This window comes from Mus caroli, unplaced genomic scaffold, assembly GCF_978045245.1.
Source record: "Mus caroli unplaced genomic scaffold, Mus_caroli_1 scaffold_15, whole genome shotgun sequence".
Lineage (NCBI taxonomy): Eukaryota > Metazoa > Chordata > Mammalia > Rodentia > Muridae > Mus > Mus caroli.
Window position 1 is genome coordinate 111610420 of NW_028227270.1, and position 21523 is coordinate 111631942.

A 21523-nucleotide genomic window follows, 5' to 3' on the forward strand; every position below is an offset into this window, starting at 1 on the left:
ACTCTGAAAACGACTTTAAAGCAACTTGTGGAAATGCTTGCAAATATTCTTTAGAAAGTATTTTTTTTTTTTGTAGTGGAAAAGGGCCTTTCTGATTTTTTAAAAGTGCTTTAGGCTGTGTTCTAGTTAAAATGATTTAGGATTATGGGAAAACATCATATCATTGTTTATTCTGCTGTTGTTCTGTTCAAATGTTCCTTCTAGTAATTCAGTTGTGTTGTTGGGTCTCTTTGTAATCTTGACCAAGTCAGTGTTTATTTGCTTGTCTATTTTTTATTGAGACAGGGTCTCTATGTAGTCCTGACTGTCCTGGAACTTCCTATGTAGACAAGGCTGTCCGAGAACTCAGAGATTCTCCTGCCTCTGCCTTATAAGTGTTAGAATTAAAGGCGTGCTCCATCATGCCCTGTTTAAGTCAGTGGTTTGTTCGTTCTCTCTCTCTCTCTCTCTCTCTCTCTCTCTCTCTAAAAAGCATAATGAGCATATGGAAGTAGCATGAGATGATATCCCACAGTATTATGGGCATCATGTTATCCTGTATCTAAATAGTGCTCTTCCATTCTATCCTGTGAATGGGATAGGTAAGATAGGAAAGAAATGGGGCTCAATAGTTCCGTATACTAGCATTCTTTATATTAGAAATGTCGAGAGACTTGGAAAATGTTATTTACCATAACTTATGATGGTGGCAAGTTTTATGTAGTCTGTGACTTCTCTCCTCCTAAGATGTCATAGTGTTGGGCATCTCTGTGTTTTCTGTAAGCAGAAGCTCTTATAGATTATAGAGGGATACTTTTGTTGATTTTAGGAGGGAGCCTAGCTTTCAGAAAGGTAAGATGACAATGATGGGTTTGAGGTTTGAGCAAGTCCTTTTCTGTTTCCTATAAAGTTTAAACCAAGTTAAATAGAATTGACTTATATTATACTTGTAAAATGTCAGTCTCTTCATTGAGCTTTCTATTTTTGTCTTTACTGTGTTGGGGATAATTTGAAAGCACATTCCTAATTGATGTAACAGATTGTATCTGCATATATTTATGTAAGAGTAAATTTATATACATGTCCTGGGCTCTGCAAAATTATTGTTAAAAGCAAGCTGTATGAATTCATTAAATTCTGATTTTGTTTTTTTGCTTGATTTCATAGACTCATCATTTTTTATATTTTTTTGAGTTACCCAACAGTTGAAACTTTCTCATTTATCTAAGAGCAGCTTCACAACTAAAAAGTTTAAAGAAAAGTTTGCATTTAGTTTCTTCCTCACTTTATATTCTTCATTATAAGGGAAATGAGAATTGTTTGTTATATGTCATTAAATGGGACAGGATCTTACTATGTGTTCCTCATCTGTATCACCACATGTCTGTTTCCATTAGAATATGAGCTTCTTCTAGAAGGCCTTTGTACCTCTTAGCTGTCTCTAGATTGGCCTGTGGCTTCAAGCAAGTGTTCAATAAACGCTCTTTAACAAACCTCCTCATCTGTTACAAGTGTGGTCTTTCAATTCCTCTTACAGCTTGGGATTTTTTTTTTGGTTGTTTTTTGTTTTCTGTTTTTTCAAGACAGGGTTTCTCTGTAGCCCTGGCTGTCCTGGAACTCACTCTGTAGACCAGGCTGTCCTCGAACTCAGAGATCCGCCTGCCTCTGCCTCCTGAGTGCTGGGATTAAAATGCCACCACTGCCCAGCAGCATGGGCTTTTTTTGTTTTGATATGTGGTTGGTGTAAAATGATCAAATTCAGAAAAAAAAAAAGAAAGTTCTTTGAGCACACATCTAACATCTTCAGTGTTAGTAGGTTGGTCTGTCTGTCTCTGTTTGTCTGGTCTTTGTCTCTCTGTCTCTCTATGACTCTCCCTCTTTGTCTCTCTTGGTCTCTATGATCCTGTCTCCCTGACTCTCTCTGTCTCTCTCTGTCTCTCTGTCTCTCTCTTTGTCTCTCTCTCTCTCTCTCTCTCTCTCTCTCTCTCTGACTGTCTCTTTTTCTTTGTGTATGTTTAAAAGGTGGGGCACTTTGGTGATTGAGATTTGGGGATGAATGTCTTGCAAGGCCCACCTGTGCCTTTCTTTTGCAGTAAGATGCTAGCTACCTACCTGACTTGTAGACTACCTGACTGGTAGAGTGGGGAAGTGTTTCTGAAGCCTCTGATAGCAAGCTGAGGGAAACCAGTCTTACTGTTTGAGGCATCTCAGTGCTGCTCATGCTTGTATTATATTCTGGTGGTGTTTACAATATTCTATTAAGTGACTTACACATTTTGCAAGATGTCTTTTTGCTGTTTGCCTTTTTTAACTTAAAGAAATTTAATTTAATTTAGTAAGTGTTTAAAAGTACTTCTTTTCTTCTCAATTTAGATTGTTTCCAGCTTTAAGACTACCACATCCAGGGCCATCTGCCAGCTTGTGAAGGAGTATATTGGCCACAGGGATGGCATCTGGGATGTCAGTGTTGCAAGGACACAGCCTATTGTTCTTGGGACAGCATCTGCTGGTGAGCCAGACACTGTTGCAGCTGGCTTATTAAGCTATGACTTTGATTGATAACTGATGGAAGTGACTTTCAGTTGGCAGTAGCACAGCAGTTCCTGGAAACAACAGTGTGCTGGAAGAGTTACTAAAACTAAAGCTTTTGGATCCACTTGGAGCAAGATAAGCCAGAGTCCTAACACTTATGGTGGAGGCAGGCGGACCTCAAGTTGTAGGCCAGCATGGCCTGCGATATAAAATCTTGTCACACTGTCTCTCAAACAAATAACAAGATGAAGGGGAAGGAAGGAGAAAGGAAAGGAAAAGCTTTTTTTTTGGGGGGGGGGGGAGGGGGTTTCAGACAGGGTTTCTCTGTGTAGCCCTAGCTGTCCTGGAACTCACTTTGTAGACCAGGCTGGCCTTGAATTTAGTAATCTGCCTGCCTCTGCCTCTCAAGTGCTGGGATTAAAGGCATGTGCCACCACGCCCGGCAAAGTTTTTGTTTTGACTTGGGAGCACCCATTTTTTTTCTGAGACCTGTAGTCTTCCTTTGTAACAGTCTTATGGGTGGATGTCACAGCCAAGGCTGGACTCCTGTTTTTTGAGGAAGGGGATACTTGGCTTTAGCTAGGTATGTATCATGTGAGGCTATCAGTATTTGGATGGTAGGAACAACATGGCGGGATATTTTTTACACATTAGAATTTTTTTTTGGTGTTGTTTTTGGATTCTTTGTTTTTCTTCAAGCCAAAGGTGCTTCTGCCTTGGGAGCAGGTTTTCTGCCGTTTTTCTTCCACCAATGAAAGCGTTATGTATGCAACTGAAAAATGCTTGTTCTCTAGCCTGTTGTGTTGTCAGAGGAGTTTGCTCTTCATGGGTCACAGGTCTCACCACCAGCACAATAGTTTATGAAAACTCAGACTAGTCTAACTAACATACTACCTCTTCAGATAAAATTGCTAAAGTTAACAATGATGGTTGGCTGTTGAAAATTACTTTTAGCTTGTGAGAAATTACTTTCTCACTAGATTCTGGCTTTTAAAAGTAAAAGAGCCCAAGAAATCTAGTTAGAGTGTTTGAGAGTTTCTTTTCCTGTTTGAAATTGTTCTTGTACTTTAAACATCTTGGATGGTTTGTAAGTATTAGTTAAAAAAAAGAGGGGGTGACTTTTATAATATTTCTGAAATTTCATTTGGATAAGTGGCAACTATTTCTTCTCAGAATTTTCTTCCCCGCCTTAGTGCCTGTGCAAGGATAAAGTGCAAAGGAACTGCCATTACTCAAATAATTGAGCTGAATTTGGAGACTAATTGATTGTGGGAATTACAAGATGTTCTGGGAAGCTCTACTACTTGGATAAAATAGTGGAGCTGTGATATAAATGGCTTCTGTGTGCCAGTGCACACATGATGGCCTCCGTGTAATGGTCTAGTAGGAAACCAAGTCCCTTTGTCCTTGTCCATTTCCAGTTCTGTGGCTTCCAAGACAAGCCCCAGCCTCGTGCCTTTCTGGTGTTGGAGACTTTTCTAGGTCAGCTGAATTGTACAAAGTAGCAGAACCAAAGTTGCAGGAACTTTGGGGGCTGGAGAGATGGCTCAGTGGTTAGGAACACGGGCTGTTCCTCCAGAGATCCAGCACCCACTCAAGTCCAGCCCCAATGGACCCAGTGCCCTCTTCTGTATTTCAAGGGTACTGCATACAAAGGTATACATGCAGGCCAAATGCCCATCCACATAAAATAAAAATAACTATTAGGGGTGCTGTGACCTGCCATTTTTAGAGCATTACTGTATTTCTTAAGTGACTATAATATCAGTGATGGCTAAGTTATGACTTCTTCATCTTGTAGATCACACGGCTTTGTTGTGGAGCATAGAGACTGGCAAATGTCTTGTCAAGTACGCTGGCCATGTGGGCTCAGGTAAGCATTGACCTCAGAGAGCGCAGCAACCGGGAGCTGCACCTCACCTGGCGCTTGGTTTACAAATGATTCCTAACAGTAAACTGTAGTGATTGGAAGTTTTACATTTGATGTCAGTCAGGGTACAGTGTAGTCAGAGCCTAGAGTAAACTGTTTTACTCTATATGAGTAATAAAGAGATGAAGCTTAATGCTTCAGTGTGCTGCATATTAGTCTACCTTGTAGAGCTGTGTAATTATTGAGTATACACCATGTGTTAGACATTAATCCGTAATACTTTGCTCAAGCAAAATAAAGGATGCTCCCACTGATTGTTTGACTCTGTAGTTTATAATATCTTATAGTAGCTCTCTTTGGCCTCTCCAGCTATACCTGGGTATTAATAGTGTTCTGACCAAATTTTATTTTTGTACTTTTCTCCTAAATGTATGTAAATTTCTTCCACCTAGAATGTCTTTATCCAGTCTTTGTGCAAGGCTGCTTACCTCTTCACTTACCTCCTTTGTCAGCTACCACTGGTCTTTAGCTTTGATAGATAGGCTTGATACTGGGCACTTAGGTCTGTGAACACACATGTGTGTGTTTGTGTGTGTGTGTGTGATTTCTTCTCCACTGTGCCTTTGATGATCTTAATTCATAGAAATCAATAAGACAAAAGCTAGAACATAATATGACTTTAGTGATGAGATAGTCTTAGGGCAGGAACTTGTGCTTCTCAGCTACATGGATGCTGGGAGCGAAAACTGGTTCTCTATGAGAATAGCTCTCGCTCTTAACCACTTAGCCAGGTGGCCTCCATTTTCCTTTTTTTTTTTTTATTAGGTATTTTCCTCATTTACATTTCCAATGCTATCCAAAAAGTCCCCAATACACGCCCCCCACCACTCCCCTACCCACCCACTCCTACTTTTTGGCCCTGGTGTTCCCCTGTACTGGGGCATATAAAGTTTGCAAGTCCAATGGGAGCTGTGATGAAAGGATGGACCATCTAGAGACTGCCATATCCAGGGATCCATTCCATAATCAGCTTCCAAACGCTGACACCATTGCATACACTAGCAAGATTTTGCTGAAGGGACCCAGATATAGCTGTCTCTTGTGAGACAATGCCGGGGCCTAGCAAACACAGAAGTGGATGCTCACAGTCAGCTATTGGATGGACCACAGGTCCTCCATTTTCTTAAAGAAACTTTTTGCTTTAAGTCTCAGCTGAGGAAGAGGGTGTTTAAAGATCTCACTTTTGAAAGAGTCTTTGGGTGTTATGTAAGATCCCCACTCACTCTAGTCCTGAGGTTTTTGTTTTTTGTTTTTAATCCTTAAATACATTTATATGTATAGAGTGGAAGCTTCTGCTTCAGCCAGGCTCCAGCATGTTGTTAAACACAGTAATTCTCCAGTGGAGAAAAGGGTATAGTTGGGTAGCAAAGAGCGGACACAAGTGTCTGTCTTAAGACTGTCTCTACTCCCATTGGAGTTCAGCTTAGTTCACATTCATCAAGTCAGCATCACCGTTAGCCTGTGCACAGCTGCACCCACTCGAGAATCCTAATTGAATCCAGCACCTTCCTGACCAGCTTGGTGGTCTGCTCTGTGATGAGGGCTCTAAGTCGTAGACCCCGACTCTTCATTTTCTCTAGCTCTTCTTGCTGCTATTTGTCTCTTTTGTTCGTTTCTTACTAGTCTTTTCTTTCTTAGTTTGTAAATACAGTGCCTAAAATATTTAATTAACTATTAGGGACTAAAACATATGATAAAATTTTTTAGAACATATATTACATTCTCCATGTCTTTTAAAAATATTTTAAAAATATATTCACTTTATAATAAATAAATATTTATTTTTATTTTATGTGTATTGTTTTTATCTGAAAATATATGCACCATATGTGTGCCTGGTGCCAAGTAGGTCAGAGGAGGGTATTAAATCTCTTGGAACGCAAGTTACAGCAGCTTGCAAGCAGCTACATGGATGCTGCGTGCTGAGCCAGTGCTTTCTATGAGAATAGCAGGAGCTCTAACCATTTAGCCATCTCTCTAAACCCCCTCTCCCCAATTTACTTTTAAAATAAATTTGCCCTTTAACATTATGCTTATACTACATTATTTATATTTCAATATTGAAAGTAAATAGAATCTGCTCTCTTTTTAACATAGTTTCTTAGTAAACCATCATTTTAAAGGCATAGCTAATAAAATTGTACTGACATAATTCTTTGAGGTTTGCCAGAATTTTTACAACATTCTGTCTAAGGGATAAGCATTTTCTTTGTGAAGTAGTCATGAAGGTTGGTTCTTCTCAGCTCCCTGGGTAGACGAATAGTGGTTTCAAGTCTATTCTAAAACCTGGGGTTTGCTTTAGGAAAGTCCTTAGTAGGGAGATGAGCCTGGAATCTTTTTAGTCCCTGATGAGTCCCACCGAGCTGGGTGCGTGCTTGTTACTTGCTGAGTATTCATTTATCCGTTAAGGTAATTCATCTGAATACAAGGAAGGCAGGCGGGCAGGCAGGCAGAAGGCTGCTGAGGCTCTCTGTGTTGGCTTATGTTTGTTTATTAAGAAAATGAACGCTTCCTCAGGAAACATTGCCAAAACTTACCTTTGAGTATCCTGAAGGTGGATAAGAACATGAGAGAACAGAATCGAATCCCTGTTCATTCTTGAGTCTGGTTAGAATTCTCTCCTCCTGTGGTTTCATTTGCTGTGGACTAGATCAGGGTTCTATAAGCTGGGCAAGACGCAGGACGAGGCCCACAGGCGGTGTCGGTACACTACAGTTCGTTTTTGCTTCTTGTCAAATAACCTCATTTTCTTTGTTTATCCTGATTTATTTTAACGCTAAATTACTTAACCTGTGTATAAAAGTAGATTAGTAATCTTTCTTGTATATCCTGTAGTTTTTCAAGTAATTCATATTTTAGTTTTTTTATTATACCTCTGTTCTAACTTATACATTAATTCATAGTTTAATCAGACCAGAGAGTCTAATGCACTAGCATAATTTTTAAATTTTTAATTAACTTTGTAACATGTACACTATAGTAAGAAATATTACATTCTTACATAGTTAATCTATCAGTATCATATACTTGTTGTCTTAAACCTGTTTTTGTAATATTTTTATTTTGCAGTAAATTCTATAAAATTCCATCCCTCAGAGCAGTTGGCTCTTACTGGTATGTAGAATCTTCTCCTTTCTTGAATGAAATTATTAATAATCTTAAAACAGCTATAAATTTTATATTCTTTTGTTAGTACTATCAGAGTTATTCATGGTACTTGTGAAAGTTAGATATTTTATTAATTACTTTATTCCTCTTTAAGTCATTTACCTAAGCTTCAGTAACTTGTATTCATCCTGTTTAATACTGGCTCCAGCAGTGAGGGCACACTCCTTTAATCTCGGTACTTGGGAGGCAGATGCAGGTGGATTTCTGAGTTTGAGGTCAGCCTGGTCTTACAGAGTGAATTCCAGGACGTCCAGGGCTACACAGAGAAACCCTGTCTCAAAAAAAAAAAAAAAAAAAACCCAAAAAATAATAAAAACAAAAAACCAAATCAAACCAACCAACCAACCAGTCAGTCAATCAATCAATCAGTCAAACAAGCAAATAAAAATATAGCTTCATTTGCTGCTTTTGGAAAGTAGCCTTTTGTACTGAGGATTATTTCTATAAAACTGTCTGAGAGCTGTGGGGTCATGTTTTGGGATACAGATGATAATCTTGGAGGATATGTGTTGGCTTTGATGGGCCAGAGATTGGCATAGTTCTGAAAAACCATTTAGGAATATTATCTTTGACAGACCATGTGACACCTGTCTCTGCTCTGTCCTGCTTTTGTAGCATGAAAGTATGTGTCTGTAGCAGGTGAAGGGACATGCTGTTCGTTTATAAGAACAGGGATGTGCCTGTGCTTTCCCCATGGGCCATTGCTGGCTTGTAGAGTCCGAGAGCTGAGATGGCAGGGTGGGTTCTTTGTGTATTAGCGAAGGAGCCCACCATGAATTCTTCATGTGTGGTGGACAGTGATTACTGGTTTTGGTCAGAGGCTTTTCACATGTGAGAGGATAATGGGAAGGTTCTCTAAATCATTTTCCCAGTCCTAGGTGATCATACCCCAGATTTACCTTACTACAGATCTGAGGAGAGAAAGCGGGGAAGACTCTGAAGGCTTATTGTGTGACTGGTAGAGAGAGAAGACGCTAGACCAGTGGCAGTTGTATGTGGGTTGTTTTTTTTTTTTTTTTTTTTTGAGACAGGGTTTCTCTGTGTAGCCCTGGCTGTCCTGGAACTCACTCTGTAGACCAGGCTGGCCTTGAACTCAGAAATCTGCCTGCCTCTGCCCCCCAAGTGCTGGTATTAAAGGTGTGCGCCACTATGCCCAGCTGTATGTGTTTAGATATCAAAGGCTTAGAAAGGAGAGGAGAAACCAAGTGATATCTAAACAAGGAACTAATAGGAACTTTGAGACAGCTAAAGGAGAAAAGAAAATTAGACTGCCATTCTTACATAGTGCAAGTCAGGACGATCAGTTGATTCTGGCCATTACAAATTGACTTTGAGCTCATGGTAACTCTAGGTAAGTTTTGCAGCAGTGAAGAGGAGGTGGAAAGCAGACCATGTTGGTGAGGGGTGAGGGTAACTGTTCTGGAGGAAGGGGTCTTCAGTGCCCTGTATGGCTGTCCTTCTTCTTTCATTCCTAGTCAAAGCATTTTCTTGCAAACTTCTGCTTCAGGAATAGGAAAGCAACACAAATATGTAGCGCTAAAAGGAACATAAGTGAATAATGCTTATTGTAAAGTCCTGCTAATAATGAATGGATGAAAGTATCATTCGCTTTCCCTGAAACATCTCAGACTCGGTTATAGTCATAAGTGTAATGCAATAGAATATTTATTACATAGATTAAAATCTCTTTACATATTTTTTAACTTCAAAATTTTTCTCAAAGGGGAATATTTTCTTTATTTTTATTTATTTTTTATTTTTTGGTTTTTCGAGACAGGGTTTCTCTGTGTAGCCCTGGCTGTCCTGGAACTCACTTTGTAGACCAGGCTGGCCTCGAACTCAGAAATCCGCCTGCCTCTGCCTCCCGAGTGCTGGGATCAAAGGCGTGCGCCACCACGCCCGACTGAATATTTTCTTTAGTAATAGCAATAATAATCCTAATTTTGTACGTGTATTCTATTAATAGCCTTGTACAGTCTAAAATCACTATTTAAATAAAGTATATTCGTTTTACTAAATGATATGTAAGTTAGAAAAGCATGACTATGTTTGGCCACAGATGTAAGAAAGAGGACATTTTATGCATGGTGTGCCCTGTGGATAATCTTCCCTATTTGTCTCTTTAGCTTCTGGAGATCAGACTGCTCACATCTGGAGATACGTGGTACAGCTTCCAACACCTCAGCCTGTTGCCGACACTAGTGTAAGCATGTTTAGTCACTCTGACAGTTCTCTGCTGGTCTATTCATGTAGGACTCTGGATGTTTTCAGATTTTAGAATAAGCTGATGGTATCTGGTGTGGTCCAATGTGGCTTAACTGACCTACGTTTTGAAAGATTAGTGTAGATGTGAACTGTGAATTTAGTCTTCCACCTTAGACAGATGGGGTGAAGAAAACAGAGCATAGCGAGAGATGGAGGAAGTCTGTCAGAGTGCTGGGTTCTCTAAACACCAGGAAATGGAACTGCCTGGCTATAACCATTCGTCTTCTTTTGGATAGAGGAACAGGATCTGAAAGTGTTTAGGGATAAAGAGATAGTTCCTCCTGTCTGGCTTAGTCCTGAGGCTGCTTTGTCCTCATTTTGAAAGGGCTGGCTTCTTGGTTTTCATCTTCCATGCCTTTCTGTTTTATTTTCCTCTTTCTTTCTTTCTTTCTTTCTTTCTTTCTTTCTTTCTTTCTTTCTTTCTTTCTTTCTTTCTTTCTTCTTTTTTTTTCTTTGAGACAGGGTTTCTCAGTATAGCCCTGGCTGTCCTGGAACTCACTCTGTAGACCAGGCTGGCCTCGAACTCAGAAATCCGCCTGCTTCTGCCTCCCAAGTGCTGGGATTAAAGGTGTGGTACCCCCCCGCCCCCCCAGGCTTGTTTGTTTCTTCTTAAGAGACGAGGTTACTTTGTAGCCCAGCCCAAGCAAGCCTTGAATTTGCATTTTTCCCCAGCCTCTTCAGAGCTAGGATTAGGAGCCTGTGCCCATCTGTCTGGCCTCGCTTTGGTTTGGGGAAAGGGCAGGATGCTACAGCCCGTGCCACAGCTGGTCACTGGTGAAGAGATTGTCTTAGTGGATCTAAAGGTAAAGAATGGAGCCCAAGAGCATTGCTGTTGAGTCTTAGATCTAATGAAGTTTGCTTTGCTGGACTAGGGGTTTGTTTGGAACCTGCTGTCCTTCCATTCTTTTCTTTTGCTCTCATGGTGTTATATTTTATATATCTTGTTTGTTTTTTGTGGGCTATAGATAAATATGAATTTTCCCTAGGCATGAATTGTGCCTTGATTCTCACACAGACTTCCCAATCTGAATGGTATTGTGTTAAGAATGTACGCTAGACTTAGTGTTAATGTTTGAATGTATTGCTGTTTTGGGATAGAATAAACATTTTTCAGTGTAAAAAAGCTCCGTAATTTGGAGGCACAGGGTTAGAATGTTATGGATGACGTCTTAGTTAGGGTTTCTATTGCTGTGAAGAGACACCATGACCATGGCAACTTATATAAATCATTTAATTGGGGCTGGCTTATAGTTCCAGAGGTTTAGTCCATTATCGTCATGGTGGGATGCATACTGGAGAAGGAGCTCAGAGCTCTACATTTTGGTTTTTCGAGACAGGGTTTCTCTGTGTAGCCCTGGCTTTCCTGGAACTCACTCTATAGACCAGGCTGGCCTCGAACTCAGAAATCCGCCTGCCTCTGCCTCCTGAGTGCTGGGATTAAAGGCGTGTGCCACCACACCTGGCATTACATTTTTTTATTTTTTTTTATTTTTTATTTTTTTGGTTTTTTGAGACAGGGTTTCTCTGTGTAGCCCTGGCTGTCCTGGAACTCACTCTGTAGACCAGGCTGGCCTCGAACTCAGAAATCCGCCTGCCTCTGCCTCCCAAGTGCTGGGATTAAAGGCGTGCGCCACCACCGCCCGGCTACATTTTTTTAAAAAAGATTTATTTATTTATTATATGTAAGTACACTGTAGCTGTCTTCAGACACACCACAAGAGGGCATCAGATCTCATTATGAATGGTTGTGAGCTATCATGTGGTTGCTGGGATTTGAACTCATGACCTTCAGAAGAGCAGTCGGCACTCTTAACCACTGAGCCATCTCTCTAGCCTGAGTTCTACATCTTGATCCACAGGCAGTTGGAAGTGACTGGCTTCAGCTTCTAAGACCTCAAAGCCCACTCACCTCCACAGTGACACACTTCCTCCAACAAGGCCACACCCCCTAATAGTGCCAACCCTACAGGCCAAGCATTCAAACACATGAGTCTGTGGGGTGCCATTCCTATTCAAACCACAATTGGGCATTTGTGTCACTCCAAAATTTGTATGCTAAAGTGGCTTTAATTAGAGGCAGTATCTTTAAGAAAGTAGTTCAGGTTAAATGAAACGATAGTGAGGGCCCTGGTCTGATAATCTTAGTGTTATTAAGACATCAGAGACCCTGCTTTCTTTTCTCCCCATTATGTGAAAGGCCAACTTGTTGCCAGGCAGGAAAAGATCTTAATCAGAAAGCAAACTTGTTGGTACCTTTATCATGGACTTCTGCTCTCCCAAATTAACTTATGTCATTTCACCTTCTAAAACATGAGGTTTAGTATTTTTTGAGCCTTGTGTTTTAATGTGATCTCTGCAGTGGAAAAGATCCTGAATAAGGCCCAAACCATGTACATGATCTTAACTCTGTGTGTTGCTTATCTGAGGAGCTGAGGAGGTAGCTCCATCTGAGGTATTTTATTTTTTACTTTTATTTATTTTTTCCCCTCAGTGAAAGCACTGGGGAACTGTTATGCAGCATCCAAGAGAGAGACCCGCTGAGTTTTCCTATGGCTCACCATTGAGCATAGTTACGTGGGAAGTGCAAGACAGACAAGACAGTGTGTCAGGTGTCACATACAACATTCTTTGTTGAAGCTATGTTCGGTACCTAGCCAAAGAGATCCTTGTCCAAGGAGCCATCCAGAACTGTGCAGCAGGCCAGGTATAGGGGCTGTAAGACTTCTCTGGTGCAGGTGTGGGAGCTGAGAAGCCTCATGACAAAGAACCAGGCCTGTCTGAACAGTTCTACCAGAAACAGCTCAGGGCTCCAGTGTTACTGCATCGTTCCCAACAGGCTTTTCCGGTGATTGTAGCTGCCTTCCTGTCTTGATATGTTTATATGCTGGGAGTCATTATTCTCTTGGCCAGCACAGCCTGGGAATGAAGCTCTCACTGATGCAGAAGGGAGCCAGTTTTACCAGTCTTTAACCTTTTCACACTTTTTCAGGCTCCCCATTTTTTAGCTAGTTGAGTCTTATCTAGTGGCAGCCCATTATGGCTCCCTTTTCATGATTCACCAGGAGTCCTCTTTCTAGAGTAATGGATATGCTGATATGTCAGTGGCTCCCTTTGCTTTGGAGAAAGAGTTCTTTCTTTGCAGGGCTTCCCTTGTCCTCCTGCTGTTTCCTTTCGAAACAGCTTCACTGTTTAACTCTTGAGTGCCCTTGAAATTATGGTAGCCCTGCCTCATCCTCCAAAGTACAGGGGTTATAGGCATGAGTTATTATATGCTTGGACTAGAGGGTCTGATTTGGTTTCCCTTCGTAAGCCTTTCGAGGATTAGTTTTTTATACTCTTTCTGTACTCTGGCCCATACTGAATGAACACAGCTATGCTTAGAGCTTTATAGTTATCACATTCTTTCTTCTGCTAGGCTGTACCTGTTTTCCCCAAGCTCCCCTTCCTTCACCTGTCACTCACGTGTGGCTTCCTAGAAGAGTTACACTACCCTGTGTACTGTCATGCACCCTGCAGTCTTAGCAGATGTTAGCGTAGTCTGGTAATTCCTTGTTCTGTCAGTAGAGTTCTACTTCCTGTTCTTGATGGGTTCTGCAGTGCTTCTCTTTCCTCAGAACAGCTCTAACACCAGCACACGTTTGTCGCAGCGCCCTCCCAGAACTATCACCCCACTGACACCAACATCTTAGCAGTGTCTGTGAAAGTTCACTCTTTCCCTCCTGAGTCCCACTTGTCTAGCTTAGTGTCCCCGCAACTCTGCTTGTCCTCAGTGCTGCCTTCACGGTTGCTCGTCCAGTAGACACTGAAGCTGCTAGAAGGGAGATTCTAACAGCCTTTCTTCCTGTTTCTTCCTTCCCTTAAATCTTGTTGGGTGGTTCTCCGATGCTCTACCCACTGGTGTGTGTGTGTGCTGCCTAACTGTTGTTTCCTGTACTAGTCCAGTTGGTCTCATTCAGCATCTGTGACTTTAAGGACCAGCTGTTACTGTAGGTCTCAATTTGCATCCTGAATTTACTCATAACTCTAGACTTCAGTTGTCATCTAATCAATACCTTGCTTGGATGTCCTGTATCTGCTATTGGGTTTTGGATATACCCTAACCTGTTGCTCTTATCCTGTTGCTCATTTCAGCTGTGCTGTCACCAGTCACTCAGGAGTTTGGACCGTAGACTTTAAATTGTCTTCAGTGTGTGTGTGTTCCATGTGTGTGTGTATATATATATATATATCTGTTGACAAATTCTGAAGCATTCCTGAGAGGATGTAAGTCAGTCTTATTACTACTACCCACACCTGGACTTCTCTTCCCTGTAGGTTTATTTCCCTGGTTTTTCCTGGAATTAGTGGCTTCAGCATCAATTTGTGTTACCATAGTCTGTAGACTGGAAGTCTAAGAACAAGGTAGCAAGGGTTGGTTTATTCTAAGACCTCTGTCCTTGCCTAGCAGGTGGTTACTTTGTCATTGTGCCCTCGAATGATCTTTCTTTGTATGTATCTCTACAGTAATTTTTTACTGCAGTACATCAGTCATGGTAGACTGGGCCCTACACTCAACCCAATTTTAATTGCCTCTTAAGGGCCTTTTTTTTTTTTTTTTTTTTTTTTTTTTACTAGGGTCACATTCTGAGGTCTTGCAGTTGGGGCTTTGGCATGTGAGTGTGTGGTGGGTGACACAGTTCAGTGCATAGCAGCCTCCTCTCATTTTCCTGTGTTTAATTCAGGTAACATGTCTCTGCTCAGAAGTGAGGATTTTTCTACCACATGCAGAGTAGAGCAGAGTCCTTTCCATGGCCTACCAGGTTTTCCATACCACCTGCTACATTGCCCCTCACACAAGCAAGCCCAGTTATATAGCAGAGTAGAAAGACTTTCTATTTGTTTTTCTGCGTGGAAGGATATTCCTTCACTGTCTGCATACCTTTCTCCTTTCTTTTCCATAATGGGACTCAGTTGTTGTTAGTCTTCAGTAATTCTGTGTAAGACTGCAGCCCTTCGGCTGTCTGTATCTCCTGCTCCCTTTCTTATTCTCTTCAAAGTACTCACCCCCACCTGATTGCATGCGCAGCACGTTCCATACCATGGAGGGCAGGTGACACGGATGACATACTTTCTTGTGGATTTTGTTCATGAGATATATGCTCAGCCTAGTATGTATACACATGACATTCATTCTTACATTAGCCACTATGTGTATGTTTTGTGAGTATGTGTAGTGCCTCTCTCCTGTAAGGTCAGGAGCTTTGCCAGTTGTATTTATGCCAGCTTTATATCATTTAGAGTAAGCATCATCTTAGGCATGACAGGTGTCCTCTATCTTCTCTGCCGTATAAATAGCATGACAGTTTAATCAATATTTATTGAGTGAATAAACATTTCCTTGAAGAGCTGGACTATAGACTGCTGTTACATTTTCATGTTATCTGGCTTTTAACAAAAGATTTAATTAATACAGGAAAAATCAAGTGATCTCTCATTGTTAGAACAATGGAATTGTAAGTTATTATAATTTAGGAGTTTTTTAAAAAGTGTTTTAAATGGTCTCCAAGGAATCAAAATGCATTTTGTATTGTGAAATATTACTGAATTTTAATGTATTTTTAAATTTTCATACTGTATTTCTAATAAGTGGTAAAAATAGAAAATGTTGAAAATTGCTTTATTTGCTATTTTATTGATTAGTGAAAGTGAATTTTAATTCTTTTGGTGCCATAGTGGCTTTAGCATTTTTCAGGGTATTATAACTAAGACTTTTATAGCTAAGACTCAACATTGAGAAAGCATTCCTTAAGCATTAGTTACATATCTGATACTATGCTTATATTGACCCTAATGGTGACTAAATTTAGAAAGATAAATGGTGTAGCCTTTTCAGAAAAAACTAAAGAGTCCTATAAAGTCTTTTTCTCTGATTTTTACCCTTAGCAACAAATTTCTGGTGAAGATGAAATAGAATGCTCTGATAAAGATGAGCCTGACATTGATGGAGACGTGTCCAGTGACTGTCCTACTGTCCGAGTCCCACTGACATCTCTCAAAAGCCACCAGGGTGTGGTTATTGCTGCTGACTGGCTGGTTGGTGGGAAACAAGTGGTGACAGCCTCATGGGACAGAACTGCCAACCTGTATGATGTGGAGACATCTGAACTTGTTCACTCTCTGACAGGTATCTTGCTGGGAACATCTCAGATTCTTCCTAGTTGGGCTGTTTTTATGTGTGAGTTTATAAATTACTTCCAGGCTAGGACCCTTCTTTAGTGCTCTTGACTCTAAGGTTGCCGTTCTTGGTGATCCTTTCTGATTGATTACTAGAACTCTTTATAGTTAAATGCATTTTACCTTCAGGAGATTAACTGTAGCATTAGTATTTCAGTGTTTGAAGTATGGTTGTTGTATTGGTATTCTGTCTCTCTTTGACACCCCCCACCCCCAATCACCCCTTTTAAATAAACTTAAGTAACAGGCAGGAGTCTCTTACCTCGATGTTTCCTTGTCAGGCCTTGTATGTCAGCGGTGGCTGCTCCTCAGCTGCGGGTGTCTACCTGGTTGAAGTGAAGGTGCAGCTTAGGCAAGGTCTCTGGGACGTGGAGTTGCTCTTCCATGTTCACTGGTTCCTGGGAAGAACCCACCCAGGTTCTTGTACCCATGTGGCTGGGGCTGTATTGTATCTTCAGGAGATGAACTGTAACTTGTAGTATTTCCATATTGGAAGAATGATTGTTTTACTGGTATTCTGTTTCTCTTTGACAATCCACCCTCCTCCCACCCCCCGCCCCTTTTCAATAAACTTAAATAACAGACAGGAGTCTATTAATCCTATGTTTCCTTGTTAGGCTTTCTATGTCTGTGGTGGCTGCTCCTCCGCTGTGGGTGTCTACTTGTAGTGGTGAGTTAGGTATGTTCTGGGCATCCAGGAGGCCTAGGAAAGGCCCCTTCCCCTAGCAGGATGCTGGCTTCCAGGCCAGCAGGAGCATGCCTTTGTTGCCCTGGCTTCTCTAGCTTCTGGGTGGACTTTGGCCTTTTGAATGGTTCTAGCTGTTTAGACCAGCCACTGAGAACAGCCTTTCTTTTGATTAACACAAAGTTGACTGATTTAGGGACCTTAGTTACATGTGTTATTTTCTTTAGTCTAGTATATATTCCATTAATAGACAGATATATTTACAGGTTTTGCCCAGATGCAAGACAGGATGTTCTAACGGCCCATAAAATTACACCATTAGCAGCTATTCTTGTTGCAGTCAGCCTGTTAGTTTTTCTGGCCCTCTAGCTGTTAAGACCAGAAATTGAGTTATAATGTATCTAGTTCCCTACTCTTTTATGTAGATAGCCGAAGGGACTTCAGGCACCTGAGGAGATAGCCTTCCATACCACTTAGGTAATCCCCTAAGTTTACTTTTCCATCTGATATTTAGTGGTGACTGTAAAGATGACGGATGTTTTTGACTCTTGTGTTTTTATAAAAGCTTCCCTCTCACTGTGTGTCTACAGGTGGATGACCCTGTGTTTTTGTTGTATTTGGTTGTAGGGCATGACCAGGAGCTAACACATTGTTGTACTCACCCCACCCAGCGGCTCGTGGTGACCTCCTCCCGTGACACAACTTTCCGACTCTGGGATTTCAGGGACCCTTCCATCCACTCCGTGAATGTTTTCCAAGGACACACGGAGTGAGTTACAGTTCTTTAGAGATCTTAACTATGTATGAAAAAAGTTTTGTAGGTTGCCATTGAAACTTTAATCTTAATTTCTACCATTTGAAATTTATCTCTTTTTTCATAATGGTCGCTCTGTCTCTAAACATTTTGGTATGTATTTCCAAAGGCGTAGAAGAAGACCAAAAGAAAGCTCTGATAGTCTTTCAAGAAAGGGAATGGGATTAAATGTGGCAGGGGCTGGGGGTGGGTGGCTCCCTCAGGGAAGAGTCAGGAAGCACCTCGGGCATGCTCAGTGGGGGCATAACCTTCGGGCATGCTCAGTGGGGGCATAACCTTCGGGCATGCTCAGTGGGGGCATAATCCTCGGGCATGCTCAGTGGGGGCATAATCCTGGGCATGCTCAGTGGGAGCATAATCCTCGGGCATGCTCAGTGGGGGCATAACCTTCGGGCATGCTCAGTGGGAGCATAATCCTCGGGCATGCTCAGTGGGAGCATAATCCTCGGGCATGCTCAGTGGGAGCATAATCCTCGGGCATGCTCAGTGGGAGCATAATCCTTGGTGTCTGTTAACCGGCCCAGTGTAAGCTCTTCACAGCTTACTCACAAATTAGTGTAATATGTCTTTAAAGTTCATTGATTAGCAATTAGGTTAATTTAGACTAGCAAACAAAGTATTGGGTTTAATAATGACATTGCCATACCCATGTGTCACACTTTCTCAGATGTTCCCCTTTCCCCATCTGGCTCCCTTGCTTCTCCCAGCCTGCCTCCATATGCTTTCCTCTCATGCATACCCCAGCAGTCCCTCTGTTTCCCACCTCCTTTATGATCTCCATCCCAGCCCCTCTCATGGCTCCTGGAACAGCCGTGGATACACCGAGAGGAAGTTTCTAGAGCTGCGTGTGCACACACATGCATACACGGATCATCAGTCTAGTCTGTGTCCCTCTTACTTCTGTCAAGCAAGTTAAGCTAAGCATGAGGCTGCCTCAACTTACTTCTCCCACAAACGTATAGTCTTTGGTCTTTTCAATAAACAAGGAGATTGTTTATCTATCTCCTCATGACACAGCTAAGGTAATGTCTGCCAGGTTTCTCCCTGGAAAATTATGTCTTCCAGTTTGGAGCTACTAAAGTGACACTTTGAGATATGTGGCTATCTTTTTCCCAGCAGCCTTTAATCAAGTGAGTCTAACATTGATGATCTGTGCCAACTGATTACAAGAGGGTTGTGCCAGGATCAGGTTTCCCAGTCTGCCATTCTTCTCACCCTCACTGGCCAGCATTTCTGGATATGCTTGTCATTTTGATTGTTATCGTCCTTTATTGTCATTTTAATTTGGGTTCCTGATGCCACTGAACCTTCTACGTGTTCCCTGGTCTCTAGACATTGCTGTCCTTTTCCTATGGTAGGATGATGCCTTAGGCTGGAAAATAGCACTGCATCTGACTCAGTTGGTTCTGCTACCTGCACTGGAGCAAGCAAAATCTATCAGAGATGGGAGCTGGGCCAAGAAGAGAGTTTTGTTTTCAGAGCAAGCCAGTTGTACTGTGGGTAGAGTGGAGCAGATGGAGGTCACAGGGAGACTGGCTAACTTGTCCTTAGCCATGCTTGCAAGGACGGGATAGAAGTTGTGAGGAACCGGTACAGGCTGGAGCATTGTGTCCAGATAAAGGTCCAGACACAGCCAGCCAGGATTTTATAAGTTCTTGGTGTGCTTGGCCAGATGGAGTCAGAACTCACAGGTTGGATTTGAGGTTGCCAGGTCTTGGCAGGTATCATCTTCATTCAGGAGAAAGTAAGCCATGAGAAGCCACCATGAGGCTGCCTGGCTTCAGTGAAGTTTAATTCTCAGGGAGTGAAATAAGTCAGTCTCTCCTGGTGTCTTCAGCTTGCCTTGTGGTGGTGAATTTTAAAGACTTAAAATTCACACTCTAGTTATTTGAAACATTTTTATTTGTTTCATGCTTTGAGAGGAGAATATATTTGCATTATTGGTAACTGATGGAGGTACGTGTTACAGCTTTTAAGGTCTTGCTATTACATGAAATAGTTGTTTTAGCAATATGAGGACCATGACTGGTTGTGAGACACCCCCCCCTCCCCCAACTACCTTTTTTGAGTCAAGGTCTTACAATGTAGCTGTTGTTGTCCAGAAACTGACTATATAGACTAGATTAACCTGGAACTCCTCCTGCACTGGTTAAAGGCATGTGCTACCACATCTGGCCTAAGGAACATACATTTATCTATCTATCTATCTATCTATCTATCTATCTATCTATCTATCTATCTATCTATCTATCTATCCATCCATCCATAACCTTTTATCGATTCTTTGTGAGTTTCACATCATGCACCCCAATCCCACTTGTCTCTTCATCCCTTGATATTTGCCCTCCACCCTTGCAACCCCCTCAAAAGAAGAAATGAATCCAAAACAAAACATAAAAATGAAATCTTGTCATGGAAGCTATAATGTGACCCACAGTGTACTCTTTTGTCCACAGACCCGTACTTGCAAATGTTAATTACAATGAGTCATTGGTCTGTTTTGAGGCCCCTGGCTTCTGCTACACTATCAATACCAGATCCTCACTAGGACTGCTCTCAAATATCCTGTTGTTTCCCTGTGTCATGGAGATCTTGCAGCTTTGAATCTGCAGGACTGACTTCTTCACACCATTCAGTTGTTTGTAGATGAGATAGGTGTTGGGGCAAGTCAACTCAAAGCTCTGGAACTGGGCCTGGGTGGTAGCTAAGTTGGTCTCCTGCACCCATACCACCAGGACAAACTTTCCAGCCCTGCCTTGGGCTAGCTCACCCAATACCACAGTTGGCAAGGGAAAGAGCCCCCCCAACATCCCCCCCCCCCCCCAACCCCAGGCACACACCTTGAGACAGGATCTCTTTACGTAGCTCTGGTTGTCCTGGAACTCACTTTGTAGATTAGTCTGAACTCAAGCTCAAAGATCTCTCTCTTACTGAGTGTGTCTGAGTTAAGGCTTAGAGTAAATGTCTCTAATTCACATGAGCCTTCTCTCCCACCCAGCTTTTCTGAGATATAGGATAGTAGTTAGATTGGCTGTAACCACAGGATAAGTGGAAGTTTTAACGAGAGTAAAATACATGAATCAGACTGCTCTAACCATTTACTTTTTTCTCTTTTCTTATTGATTAGTCATGAGTTAGCATATCACATTGATGTGTATCTCTAAAAAGCATCAAAATGTTTTTTCTTTGGTACTAATTTCCTTGCTTTATCAAAAAGGATAAATTTACAATTTTTCAAGCCTTTCTGGATTGACAGGAGTTGGCTGGATTCTTTTGCTTCTAAATTTTGTGTAGTTGGCTCAGTGGTCAAGAGCCTTGGGCGCTCTATGAGCACACAGGTCTGATTTTAGTACCTATGTCTTAGCTCACAACAGTCTATAACTCTAGATCTAGGGGATCCAAAGCCCTCTTCTGGCCTCCTCAGTACAAGGCACACAAGTGATGGACAGACATGCACACAGGAAAAACACCCATACACATAAAATTAAAAGAAAACGATGTTTTAAAAAAAAAAGAGTAGCTGAGTTTAAAAAGTACCCTCTGGCCTTTCTCATGTAGGTTTAGGACTTGGTCAGCAGATGGGGCTGTAGATATCTTTATTGAACACAAAATATTTCTAGTAATGATCAGTAAGCTTTTAGAAACGCTTCACATTTAGAAAAACAGGAAATGAGACAGTTCACGTGGTTTTATCTGAGGAGTCGTCATAGTGACTGTTGACTTCCATCTTTGTCATGGATTCCGGAAGCTTGAGCCTATACAACCAAATAGCAGGTAGTAAATGCATGTAGATGTGCATCTCTGATCCATAAAGGGCATGCTTTTAGTAAAAGCAAACTCGATTTAACTCTTCATTAAGAACAGAAGAACGGCCAGGGTCTGCAGTGTGGGTCCTCTTTCATCATTTAGTCTGCTGTTCTGAACATGATCTAAGAAA

At 41.6% G+C, this 21523-nt stretch overlaps 1 protein-coding gene across 3 annotated transcripts in view; it reads left to right on the top strand.

Annotated features, from left to right (window-relative positions):
- The window catches only part of Wdr37 (WD repeat domain 37), a 64671-nt gene that overhangs the window by 22557 nt on the left and 20591 nt on the right, over positions 1–21523 (top strand). For all 3 annotated transcript variants that reach the window (XM_029468304.2, XM_021180364.2, XM_021180365.3), the window contains 6 exons: positions 2353–2488; positions 4313–4384; positions 7511–7555; positions 9736–9812; positions 15797–16037; positions 17400–17541. In XM_029468304.2, the coding sequence (XP_029324164.1) occupies positions 2353–2488; positions 4313–4384; positions 7511–7555; positions 9736–9812; positions 15797–16037; positions 17400–17541 (713 nt within the window). The remainder of the gene's footprint in view (positions 1–2352; positions 2489–4312; positions 4385–7510; positions 7556–9735; positions 9813–15796; positions 16038–17399; positions 17542–21523) is intronic.